This window comes from Peromyscus leucopus, chromosome 8b, assembly GCF_004664715.2.
Source record: "Peromyscus leucopus breed LL Stock chromosome 8b, UCI_PerLeu_2.1, whole genome shotgun sequence".
Lineage (NCBI taxonomy): Eukaryota > Metazoa > Chordata > Mammalia > Rodentia > Cricetidae > Peromyscus > Peromyscus leucopus.
Window position 1 is genome coordinate 105066835 of NC_051086.1, and position 13849 is coordinate 105080683.

Here is a 13849-nt window from a genome sequence, read left to right on the forward strand (position 1 = left end):
CACAGAGTCAAAGAAAAGCACAGGGACACAAAGGTTATTTTCTGTTGCTACATCCCAAGTTTTTTGATATTTAAAATGTACATCACACTTTGGTAAAATGCTTCCCTACAAATAAAGAATTACTGTTGATGGTACACAGATAAATGTTCCCATTGTAATAGTTATTATTTATTCTGATATGTATCAGAAAAAAAACTACTACATGGGATGACATAAGCCTGTAATCACAGCACTCAGGAGGCAGAGGCAGAAAGACTCAAGTTCAAGGCCAGTCTGACTGACAGGGCTGTCTCAAAAGAGAACGGGAAAGGGTAGAGGGAAATGAAGAACGGGCTGGAGAGGAGAAGAAATGGAAAGTGAAAAACCTGCCACATTAAACTCGTGGTTTCATGAATACTAATTGCTTAAAATGATACTAACTAAAAATAAAATAGTGATTATCAAACACACAAGGTGATGTTCCCTCTTTAGCATAAAAAATAAAAATGTTTTGAAGTCACATTAAATAAAAATGTTAAGGAAAAGCTGGGCAGTGGTGGTGCACACCTTTAATTTCAGCACTTGAGAAGCAGGGACAGGCAGATCTTTGTGAGTCTGAGGCCAGCTGGATGTATAGCTTGAATTCCAGGACAACCAGAGCTGCACAGAAAAACCCTGTCTTGGAAACCCTACCCCTCCCCTCCCCCCCAAAAAAACAAATACTTCATGGATAAGGCAGAAACCCTGACACACTGCATAAGCAGCCCTTAGTCTGAAATGTGTACATCACACACACTCAGGAAACATATAAGGATGCCAGGATCTAGGGGTTTGGGATAGACAACATGTACAACAAATGGAGAGATGCTTAAGTGTATGAGGGCACAGTGGCATCATCAGGACAGTTAAATTGTTTGAAGTCCTGCAAAGGTTCAAATGGGGTCAGAATTCTTAGATGCATGTGATTTATAAGAAACAGAAGAGCAAGACTAGCTGGGCAGTGGTGGCATAAGAGGCTCAGGAAGAAGCTGGTGGGTGCCTTGCCTAACCCTGATGGTGGTGGCACACACCTTTAATGCCAGCATTCAGGAGGCAGAGGCAGTCAGATCTCTCTGAGTTCAAGGCCAGCCTGGTCTACACTGTGAATTCTTAGACAGCCAGGGCTCAGAGAAACCCATCTTGAAAAACCAAAAAAGAAAAAAGAAAAGAGGTAGATTCTGTATTTCCTATGTCAGTAAGAGGCAGGTGTATTTCTGAAGAGCAGAATTAACACATAAAAAAGATAGCTAATGGAGGGAGACATGAAAGCCCAGATCATAATGAGTTCCCGGGAACAAACACAAATGGAAGGCATCTTAGAGGCTCCAGCCACTGCAGCTGAGCAGCATTTGTGGCTATTCCATCTTACAAAAAAGTTGCTGACATAGCATTTAGAATAGCAGTGTGCCAGTGGCAGTATCTTATCACATTCAGAGAGTGATGCACTTAAAAGAGACGCACTACAGAGACAAACAGCCTCCGCTCACATAATTTCACATTGCTGAGTGTAAATCCAGATGTTTCTAACTGGTTTCCCTATTTTATTTTTTAATTTTAATCTGATTTTATGGGTATGCGTGTTCTGCCTTTATGTGTATCTGCATACATGCCTGGTGCTCTCAGAGGCCAGGCAGCTGTAAACCACCATGTGGGTGCTGAGAATCAAACCTGGATCCTCTGCAAGAACAGCAAGCACCCTTAACTGCTGAGTCATCTCTCCAGTTCTTAACTGGTTTCTTTTAAAAGAATTGCAAAAAAGTCTAAAATAAGGAATGCACACATGCACTAGCACTTTACACAACCGGGTACAAAGTAAACAGCAAAGCATATCTACAAACCAGACACTCACTAGAGGCACACTCTAGTACCTAGTGCCCAGGTTATTCTAACAGCATTCGCTCTGGAGAAGTCAGAGCCAGCCCTTGTATTGGTAAACACTGAACCACTGGTCCTTCTACCCCTACCTCTGCTGGTGGGAGGGGACAGGTATCTAAGGAACACCAAAATAGAACCTACCTGTGCCTAGAATCTCTTAGTATTCACATACGCCTAATAGTTTTTGTTTGTTGTTTCTTTTGAGTAAAATAATGTGACAACAGATGGCCACTCAGGTCTTTCACCTCACCAAGACACTTACTAGCATGGAACTTGTTTAAACTGTTTTTTCTTTTGAGGCAAGGTTCTCATAAGCTAGCCTGAGCTCACTGTGTCAACTACACTGACCTTGAACTTGACCAGTCCTCCTGCTTTTGCCCCCAAGTGCTAAGATTACAAAAGCTCTTAAATGTTTCCTTTAATGATCCATTAAGAGCTCCACAGGCAGGAGCCTTATAGAGCACTTACAGCTGTGGGTCCCGGCTCCTATAAATCTTCCCGTCCTGCTTGCTGAGATATTGATCGATCTCATCTTCAACCACATTAGGAGCACCAAAGGCCTTTAACCCTAGTGAGGTCGATGTCTCCATTTCAGATGAAGGTCCAGCAAGGCTTGAGGGAAACAGGAACAACAAATCGCCATGCCTGTTCAAAGGACAAAACATCAAACGCCATCCTTTCCTCCAAAATCAAACCACATAGTTTAGTGGTTTATCCTGATAGCTTCAAAAGAAATTGGTACAGTCTAAAGCTCTACTAGGGAAGTTCCTGATTTTAAGAGAACAGAATTACTTGTTTCTTGGCATTATACACATCAGTGCAGATTCTTGGAAATTTAACTTCTCTCACCAATTTATTTTAAAAGCTATGAGGGCCAGGCAGTAGCAGTGCACACCTTTAATCCCACCAGTTGGAAGGCAGCGACAGATGGATCTCAGTGAGTTCAAGGCTAGCCTGGTCTACAAAGCGAGTTACAGGATAGACAGGACTGCTACACAGAGAAACCCTGTCTCAAAAAAAACAAGACTGACCTGTAGGCAAGCCCATGGAGCATTTTTGTAATTAGCAACTCATGTGGAAATGTCCAGCCCATTTATTGGTGGTGCTACCCCTGGCCAGATAGTCCTGGAGTGTTTAAGAAAGCAAGCTGAACAAGCCATTAAAAATGAGCATTTTGGGGCTGGAGAGATGGCTCGGAGGTTAAGAGCACTAACTGCTCTTCCAGAGGTCCTGAGTTTAATTCCCAGCAACCAGATGGTAGCTCACAACCATTTATAATGAGATCTGGTGCCTCTTCTGGCTTACAGGCATGCATGTATGCAGAATACCATAATCATGACAAATAACACTTTTTTTTTTTTATCTTAAAGAATGAGCATTTCAGCAGAGGCAGGCAGATCTCTGTGAGTTGGAGGCCAGCCTGAGCTACAGAGTGAGTTCCAGGAAAGGCTCCAAAGCTACACAGAGAAACCTTGTCTCAAAAAACCACAAAAACAAAAGCAAAAAAAAAATGAGAGCATTTCTTCATGGCTTCTGCTTCAGTTCCTGCCCTTCCCTTCCCTCAGTGGATTGTGACCCAGGACATGTAAGCCAAATAATCCCCTTCCTCCCCAGCTGCTTTTTGGTTGTGGTGTTTTATTACAGCAACAGAAATCCTAGATAATGACTCATTTAAAAAAAAAAAAAAAAAAAACCCACATCTTACTATGTAGCCTAGACTGACCTCAAACTCAGTATCCTCCTGCCTCTACTTACTAAGCGCTAAGATTACAGATGTGTGCCACCAGTTTGGCTTCATATTCCCCAGGGAGGTAGGCTCACCATGCTAAAGGGCAAGTCTGCTGATTTCTGCCACTGTGAAGAACATACCCACAAACAGATGCCAACACTCACTCTGATAGGACAGATTCCCAGGCACAGCCTTCTGTTCCAAGACTGTGGAAGGTTTGCTTTCCTAAAGAGCTGCCACAAGTCTACTTGCTGTGTGCTCTAACTTGACATGACTTGTAGCTAAAGGATGTTTCCCATCGTGGGTCATGCCCGACCAGAGATGGCTTGTGGCACTAAATCAGCTCCAGCCTCTGAAGACAGGAGGCAAGAGAACAGTTGGCAAACTTTCAGCTGCCATCAACAGGACACACAAGAAAAAAGCTGAAAGAACAGCTGGCCCAGTGCTGAACAGCAAACCAAAGGAAGAGCAGAGTCTGCAAGACATGCAGCCCCCCAGGAGCATGGCTGCAGCTCTTCTTATTCCTCCATAATTCATAGGCAATAAAACTGCCAAACTGTAACCAGGAGTTCTGCTTCTAGCAGGGGATTAGATATTCCTAAACACCCTCTAGCTATGAACTACTTGGCTCAGACCCTGGATCAGTTTTGACAAATATACTGTAAAAATGCTGCTGAGCCCTAAAGGGTTCAGAATACCCAGGTTTCCCAAAGCTGGCAGTGAGGTCAGTAAGAACAGAAGAGGACACAGCCATGGTCCCTTGGCCAAGGCCGTGATCAAGAACTTGATCAAGACTTCGGGGTTCGCTAGACAACAGATTAGGCCTGGAGCTCCCTGCCTCATGAAACTGTTAGCCTGGCCAGGCAGCACACCTTTAATCCCAGGACTCAGGAGGCAGAGCCAGGAGGATCTCTGTTAGTTCCAGGACAGGCTCCAAAGCTATGCAGAGAAACCCTGTCTCAAAAAAACAAAAACAAACAAACAAACAAAAGACTGTTAGCCTGGGCTGGAGAGATGGCTCAGAGGTTAAGAGCACTGCTTGCTCTTCCAGGGGTCCTGAGTTCAATTCCCAGCAACCACATGGTGGCTCATAACCATCTGTAATGAGATCTGGTGCCCTCTTCTGGCCTGTGGGGATATATACAGGCAGAACACACAATAAATAAATAAATCTTAAAAAAAAAAAAAAGACTGTTAGCCTGAAACTCCCACATAAAGCCAAATGATTAGCCAGGCTTGCCAGTGCACACCTGTAATCCCAGCACTGAGGACGGTGAGAGCAAGAGGATTACAAATTCAGGGTATTTTAGCTTCACTTCAAGATCAAGGCCAGCTTGGATTACATGAGACCCTGTCTTAAAAAAACAAAACAAGCCGGGTGGTGGTGGTGGTGGTGGTGGATGTCTTTAATCCCAGCACTCTGCAGGCAGAGGCAGGCGGATCTGAGTTTGAGGCCAGCCTGGTTCACAGATTGAGTTCCAGGACAGGCTCCAAAGCTACGCAGAGAAACCCTGTCTCAAAAAACAACATCAAAAAAAAAAAAAATCACAAGCAAATAAAAAACCCAGGTGACTAAGGGAAGTCTGAACAACTAAGAGAATCCAGGAGGTCAAAACGGGAGCCAAGAAGAAATCCAGTCTGCTTCCACCAGAAGCACAGCAGGGAAGTTACCTCCAAGGCTCTAAGCAGAGGCCTGCATATGGGAGTGGAATCTGAGCTGTTTGGGGATCTGGAAGACCAAAACCAGAAAGGCAAGCAGTCTTAGCTCCACAGCACCCCCTTGTGCTTACACAGCAAATGCCACTAAAATGAACTTGCATCGAATAGAACTATGCTTCCTCACACCTCTCCCAATAAAAAAACAAAGATACAAGGGACATAAATTCCCTCAAGCAAGAGTAGACAGAAACAAGTGCTGAGAGAGAGAGAGGAAGGCCTAGGATTCAAATGCTGGAATTACAAGACACAAACACAAACTCCAGAGAATGGAACAGAAACCTTCCAAGAAAGAGCTAGGAGTGATATGGAACCGTGAAGTGCTACATACCAACAGCTCCGTGTAAAAGGGAATCAAACAATGTTTTGGCTAGGCCTGTAAACCAGCTACTTAGGAGACTGAGAAAGAAGGCAAGTCCGAAGCTAGCCTGGGCAACACAGAAAGACTGTCTCAAAATAAAAAGTTTACAAGTCGGGAGCAGAGACCTGGAGTCACAGCTCAGGTTATAGCACTTGCCTGGTGTTCATAACAGTACTCACTGCAAGTTGATAGCAGTGCTGAAAAAAACAACAGGGCATTTAAAGTGAAAGTGCTACAGTGGTATGTATCTGTAGTCTCAAGCAGGAAAATTCCAACTCAAAAAATAAAACAATATGAAAAGTGAAAATAGACGCGCTACACTCCTAAAGAAGAGGGCAGCACCCAGAGACTGTCGTGTTAACCAATCAGGTCTCCAGATTCAACATGAAGAGCAAGGAATTGAGATCAAGAAGAGCAGATATGAATGCAACCCACAAACTCGCAATCCTCCTTAGTCTCCCAAGACTATGTGTCAGTAAACTCAATTCAGACTTTTTCTTTCTAAGTTTTGTTTTTGTTTTTTGTTGTTTTTATTTTTTTATTTTTTCTTTTTCCTGGAGCTGAGGACTGAACTCAGGGCCTTAGCACTCTACCACTAAGCTAAATCCCCAACCACCTAAGTTGTTTTGTTTTTTTTAAAGATTTATTTATTTATTATGCATACAGAAGAGGGTGCCAGATCTCATTACAGATGGTTGTGAGCCACCATGTGGTTGCTGGGAATTGAACTCAGGACCTCTGGAAGAACAGTCAGTGCTCTTAACCTCTGAGCCATCTCTCCAGCCCAGTTTTTTTTTTTTTAAATAATTTATTTTTATTTTATGTGCACTAGTGTTTTTACTTGCATGTATGTCTGTGTGAGGGTGTCAGATCTTGGAGTTACAGACAGTTGTGAGCTGCCACGTGGGTGCTGGGAACTGAACCCAGGTCTTCTGGAAGAGCAGTCAGTGCTCTTAACCGCTGAGCCATCTCTTCAGCCCCTCTTTTTAATTTTTTTGAGACAAGGTCTCATTATGTAGCTCTTGCTGTCCTTTACTTTCATGTATTTTTAAAATATTTCAAATTTTATCTCATAGGTCGGTGGTGGCACATGTCTTTAATCCTAGCACTTGGGAAACAGAAGCATTGGAGTCAGATCTCTGTGAGTTCAAGGCAGCCTGGTCTACAGAGATAGGTCCAAGACAGCCAGGGTCACATAGAGAATACCAAAAACCAAAAAAAAAAAAAAAAAAAAAGGTTTACCTCATAGGCAAGGCTTGGTGATGCACACCTTTAATCCCAGCACTTGGGGTGTTTGAACACTTGCCTAACATGCATGAAGATTTAAAGCCAACCCCCAATAGCAACATCAAAAGCCCTGCCCCAGCTGGAGAGATGGCTCAGCATCTCTGAGTTTAATTACCAGCACCTACATCAGACAGCCCACAACCACCTGTAACACACAGACACACACACACTCACATACACATTTAAAAAAAGTGTCACAAAAACCATAGCCATTGTTCTTACTACACTCATGTGAAAGAGGCATAAGGATAGCAAGACCCAGTGAAATGAGGAAACTTTCCAAGGCTCACAGGCGGGAAGGAATGGCAGCATAAGTTCAAACTTCCTTAACATTCGTGAAAAATGAGTTGACTCTGGGAGCTGGTGAGACGGCTCCGTGAATGAAGGGGCCTAAGACAAGTCCAATGACCTGAGTTTAACCTCCAGGACCAAAAGGAAAAACTCATTTCCCCAAATTGTCCTGTGACCTTACACTCGAGAGCATGCTCATACATGTGCACACGCATAAATAAAATGGAATAGATTTTGTTGTTGTTTTGAGACAGGGTCTCAATACATAGCTCTGGCTGTCCTGGATCTCATTATGTAGACCAGGCTGGTCTCAAACTCACAGAGAACTGCCTGTTTCTGCCTCCCAAGTGCTGGCATTAAAGGTGTGTGCCACTATGCCTGGCTATAAAAAGTTTTTTAAAGAAATGATTGATTTTCAAAATTTGAAAACCCTTCACCAGGATGTAGCTCAGGGGTAAAAGGGTGACTACCATGTTCTAGATAAGACGTTCCACTTCTAGCTCCATAAAAAAACTAAAGGCTGGCCAGGTGGTGGTAGTGCACCCCTTTAATTCCAGCACTCAGGAGGTTGAGCCATGCGGATCTCTGTGAGTTCGAGGCCAGCCTGGTCTACAGAGTGAGCTCCAGGACAGGCACCAAAACTACACAAGAAACCTTGTCTCGAAAAAAACAAAAACAACAACAACAAAAAAAAAAAAAACACTAAAGGCCAATCTGATCTACCTATCTAGCAAAATCTTACCCCCAAATATATTAAACACACAAACACACAAAGAACCAAACTTTCTTAAAGCTCAAAGAAAATATGTCCTTGGCCACCCTGGAAATGGTCACAAATAACAATAGTGAAAGATACTAATTATAGGGATAGGCAAACAGGGACCAAGTCTTTGCAGAACAAATAAATGATATCACTATATATTTCTGTTTGCCACATTATCCTACTATGATAAAAGTGGTAAAATTGCCAGACTAGCCTACTGTTCTGTTCTGTCTAATAAACAGGCATGCAGACAAATGCCTGCAGACTGAGCCATACATGCAAGTAAACACTCATACACATAAAATTAAAAAAAAAAAAAAAAAAAAGACTGATCACTAATGCAGATGCCCAGTTTAGACGAGGCTGAACAAGCTTGTCTATAAAAGGCCAAACAGCCAACATTTTGAACTCTGCAGGCTACGTGTTATAATCACTCACCTCTGAACTGACAGCATGAAAGTAGTCACAGACATGACTGCGTTCCAATAATACCATAAACAGGAGTGTGAGTCAGAGGCCTTTGTCAAAACCTCACTGACAAGTGAAAATGGGCCACCATATCTCCCCGGGGCCTTCTTAGTAAGCAGGGCTGACATGGCATGATCTCTTCTCAAATACTTGTGCTCTAAGTAAGTCGCCTGCTCCAGACAAGACGTTGACTCTACTTCAGATATGGATCCAAGACCATAACCTTCTCCTAACACCATTCCAGAATTCCATAGTCAAACCTGATCAACGCTAACTGCTGGTCTAGTACAGCTGTTGTACACCAGCTAAGCAACACAATCTCTGTCTGTGAGCAGTTAACAGGGCCGTAATTATAGCAGTACCCAGAGGATAAGGGAAATCCAGGCAGCCTCAGTTGGAGCACTGGACCTAGTCCCTCCCGCTGCCTGTCTCCCACCAGCTGGACACTTACTTGATTTTTAGCAAATGAAGGGATTTGCTGGACGATGCTGTTATCTCTCCAGTCTTGTTTCTATTGATGTAAACTGAGAAGCCGTTGTTTTGGAATCCAAACTCCTTTGCAACCTACAAGCCCCAAACAACAGAAATGTAATGAAGATCCAAGCTGGCATACCACAGGCTGTCAAGACCACTGGAAAACACTTGGTAAAGTTAGGACATGCTCGCCAGGCGGACCCCTTGTCATTTCACTCTGGAGAAAAACCAGTCATCATACCAGTGCCACTTCAAATAAGTAGCCCACGGGAAACATGGAAGAAACGAAACTGGCCAAAGTCAAGGCCACGTGTGGCAAGTTAACCACTCCTTTTTAATCAATAGTAAAAACCCAATTCCAATCATAAAACCTAACAACAGAGAAAAAATGGAGTATAGAGTGATGTCACCAATCAAGAAAAGTCAGCTGCTGGGCATGATGGCACTCGCCTTTAATCCCAGCACTCAGGAGGTAGGCAGAGGTGGGCAGATCTCTGTGAGATGGAAGCCAGCCTGGTCTACAAAAGTGAGTTCTAGGACAGACAGAGCTGTTACACAAAGAAACTCTGTCTCAAAAAAGCCAAGAAAAGAAAAGATGGATGGATGGATGGATGGATGGATGGATGGATGGATGGAAGGAAGGAAGGAAGGAAGGAAGGAAGGAAGGAAGAAAGGAAGGAAGGAAGGAAAAAGAAAGAGAAAAAAGAAAGAAAGAAAAGTCAGCTGCTGGGCATGGTGGCACATGCCTTTGTTCCCAGCACTCAGGAGGCAGGCAGATCTCATGAGATGGAGGCCAGCCTGGTCTACAGAGAGTTCTAAAACAGCCAGAGCTACTCAGAGAAACCCAGTCTCAAAAAGCCGGAAAAAAAAAAATAGTCAGCTGCAGCTAGCAAGATCTCACAGCAGGTAAAGTGCCTGCTGCTAAGTCTAATGGCCTAAATTTGATGCTAGACCCACACAGTAGGAGAACTGACTCTTGACCTCCACATGTGTATCCTGTCATGCATGCTAACCACCACCCATCTCAACAAGTGGTAGTGTAAGTAAGTAAGTGTAAAAGATTTTAAAATATTTTTTAAAAAGAAATGTCAGCTGGGTATGGTAGCACACTCCTGTGATCCCAGCACTGAGAGGATGGAAACAGAAGTATCAGGAGTTCAAGACTAGCTACACAACAAGTTCTGGACTATATGCAGGAGATCCTGACAACATGACAAAAACAAGGAAAGGAGGAGGGAAAGAAAGAGGAAGGAAGGAAAGACAAGGAAGTAGGCAGGTGGGTAGATTATCAACTCACTTGTGCTACCGGGAGCAATGAAATCACTTAACTCAACAGACATTAAACATCCTACCAAACGAGCTCTCGGGGTTCTGGTTTCTGAAAACCAAACAACCAGACCTTGAAATGACTGGTCTCAAATGAACCAATCACTAAGATCCCATGAGCTGTCTTCTTTCTTTGGCTTGAGTCCACGTGGAGGAGACAGTAACACAGGTCTCAAGTAATTTGGGCTAGCTTCAAACTTAGAACACAGCTAGAGCAGGCCTTGAACTCCTGATCTTCCTCCTCTATCTCCCAAGTGCTGGTCTGTGAGCTATTTTCAATGTAAACAATCTCACCACACATGCCAACATCAATTTCTTTACAGAGCATAAAGCCACATATAAATACCATTGAGCACAGACCACCCTGCCCAAACAAGATTCACAGGGCTCAAGACCTGCTTTCCAAGCAAGTTTGTAAGGATACAAGGAGGCTGTTTTAGAGACCATTTGTTGGGATTTTATTACTAAACAAACAAAACAACAACAAAAAACACAAAACCACACACACAGTATAATCTCACTTACATGAGATATCTAAAGTAGTGGAAATCACAAAAAAAGAAAACAGAATGGTGGCTACCAGGACTGCAGTGAGGAGAAAAGGGAAGCTGGTGTTCAGGGGCATGGATTTCAGAAGTGCGCAATGAAAGCACTCTAGAGACATGATTCACAGTAATGCAAGGATACAAGGAACTTGATGTGAAATAAAGATAAGTATATAACACAAGGAAAGAGAAAAAGAACACCATTACCATAGATGTACATCTGTATCTAGTAGCAGAGAACCACATCTATAACACAGTCCAGTAAAAAATAAAAATAAGCAGGGCAGTGGTGGCGCACGCGTTTAATCCCAGCACTCGGGAGGCAGAGCCAGGGGGAACTCTGTGAGTTCGAGGCCAGCCTGGTCTCCAAAGCGAGTTCCAGGAAAGGCACAAAGCTACACAGAGAAACCCTGTCTCGGAAAAAAAAAAAAAAAAAGTTATTTGGAAATCATTTTAATTGTATATTACTCTTATGAATCCATAAGAAGGAAAAACTGGTGAAATTAAAGGGGTCCATCTGAACAGCGTTCTGCTCACAGGGTCTAGCCCTGCTGTATCAGTTTCTCTGTGCAGGTCCTGTCCCAGAGGGTCTTCCTCTGCCAGTGTTGAGAGGAAACTGACTCCCAGTACCCAGGCTGCTCATTGCATTTTAACTAGCAGAGCTCAGCATCCAACTTTTCCCTTCTTTGGTCATTCACTAATTGGCTTGTTTGGTGGGGTAGCAAGCTAAGCCATTTAGAGGGACAAGTTTACCCAAGCCCAGGCAGGTGTCAGTTTGGACACAGACTTGGGCCATGTTGTTTACAAGGTGTGCCAGTGTCCAAGGTGACATTATATGTCCATTTGTGACCTGTTCTAACGTAATTACGTTTATTTATTTTTGGCTTTTCAAGACAGAGTTTCTCTGTGTAACCATGCTGGCTCTCTTGGAACTCACTCTGTAGACCAGGCTGGCCTGAAACTCAGAGATCCACTTGCCTCTGCTGGGATTAAAGGCGTGCACCACCACTGCCTGGCTTCATTGTTTTTATTTTTTTTTATTTTTATTTATTTTTTTTTTTTTTTGGTTTTTCGAGACAAGGTTTCTCTGTGTAGCTTTGTGCCTTTCCTGGAACTCGTTTTGGAGACCAGGCTGGCCTCGAACTCACAGAGTTCCGCCTGGCTCTGCCTCCCGAGTGCTGGGATTAAAGGCATGCGCCACCACCACCTGGCTCCAAATAACTTTTAAAAAGTACTAAAGCACAAAATAAAATTCTAATGACAAGGGAAAGCAAGTGTAATTCCATTTTTAGTTTCCTAGGTATACATAGTGATATTCCTTTGGAAGCTCGATTATGTCTTAGATTTGAAGAAATGTAGCAAAAGCATCAGTAAGGTTGCCTCTAACATTTTAAATACTTCACCAAGCAGGGCAGTGGTGGTGCACGCCTTTAATCCCAGCACTTGGGAGGCAGAGGCAGGCGGATCTTTGTGAGTTTGAGGCCAGCCTGATCTACACAGAGTTCCAGAACAGCCAGGACTATATAGAGACCCTGTCTCAAAACAAAACAAAAATAAATAAGTAAGTAAATAGAATGGAATCATTCTAAACATTTTGTTTTCTTTTTTTTACAATTTCCCTTTAACAAACACAAGTTTTTCTCCAAATTCTGTTTGTTTGAGACATGGTCCTTGCTCAGTGTGTGTGAGAAAGCATGTCATTCCATGGATCTGGCTGGTCCACAGTTCACTACAAGGCCTATGCAGGCCTTCAACTTCTCTTGTCTCAACCTCCTGAGATGAGATAACAGGTATGAATGAGCACCACACTCAGCTCTGAATTTTCATTCTCAAAAATTACTCTTGCAAAGTACTTTGACATCTGCCATGGCCTGGTAGAGAGCAACTGTGTCAAACATCTGAGCCAGAGTTCTGCATGGTGACTCATACATGTAACCCCAGCAGCACTCAGGAAGCTGAGGCAGAATTGCTTAGAGTCCAAGGCCAGCCTAGAGTGAGACTTTGTCTTTCTGTCTCTGTCTGCCCCATCTCCCTCTCTCCCTCCCTACCCTTACCCCCTCCCACCACCACGACAATCCAGCAGGTAGCCAGTTCAATCACACAGAGAAAAGCCACACAACTGACATCTTGGTGGCAGGAGAAAAAAGTTAACAAGAAAAGGCATGGACAGGCACACTGGAGGGAACAACCCCACAAGATTGGCCACAGGTACCTTTTTCAAAAAGGTTGCAGCTGTTTCTCTCTTTGTTGCTGTGATCCGCTTCACTCCATCCGGGGATTGGACACGGATTATCTATTGTAAATGAAGTAAGATGGTTACTGTACCTAATGAGACATCCATTTTATAAGACTTACACTTGAAGGGCTGGAGAGATGGCTCAGCAGTTAAGAGCACTGGCTGCTCTTCCAAAGGATCTGGGTTTAATTCCCAGCACCCACATGGCAGCTCACAATTGTCTGTAACTCCAGGGGGGACCTGGCATCCTCACACAGACATACATGCAGGCAAAAACCCAAATATACATAAAAAGTAAATAAACTAATTAAATTTAAAAAGGCTGTGGTGCACGCCTTTAATCCCAGCACTCAGGAGGCAGAGGCAGGCAGATCTCTGTGAGTTCGAGGCCAGCCTGGTCTCCAAAGCAAGTTCCAGGAAAGGCACAAAACTACACAGACAAACCCTGTCTCTAAAAAAAACCAAAAAAAAAAAAAAAAAAAAAAAAAAAAGACTTATACTTGAAGTCTTTTGGCATCTGGACTATTGAAACTGAAAGGTAGGAGTCACTCTTCCCCACCTTTCTTTGGTGTGTATGTTGTGTGCTTGTACCTATGTGCACAAGTACACCCATTTGTGCACATCCACATGGTGTCAAGGAGTCAACATAGGGCATCTTCCTCTACTGCTCTCCACATCATTTTTGGGGGACAGGGCTCGCTGAACCTGGAGCTCACCACTTCAGCTGCACTGGCTGGCCAACAAGCAACTGGCTCCTCCC

General features: G+C 43.5%; 1 protein-coding gene across 1 annotated transcript in view; it reads right to left on the bottom strand.

Annotated features, from left to right (window-relative positions):
- Nploc4 (NPL4 homolog, ubiquitin recognition factor) overlaps positions 1–13849 on the bottom strand; it is a 59353-nt gene that overhangs the window by 40148 nt on the left and 5356 nt on the right. The window contains exons 2-4 of the mRNA XM_028895379.2: positions 13066–13146; positions 8960–9072; positions 2362–2538 (exon numbers count right to left, since the gene is read on the bottom strand). Coding sequence (XP_028751212.1) covers positions 2362–2538; positions 8960–9072; positions 13066–13146 — 371 coding nt within the window. The remainder of the gene's footprint in view (positions 1–2361; positions 2539–8959; positions 9073–13065; positions 13147–13849) is intronic.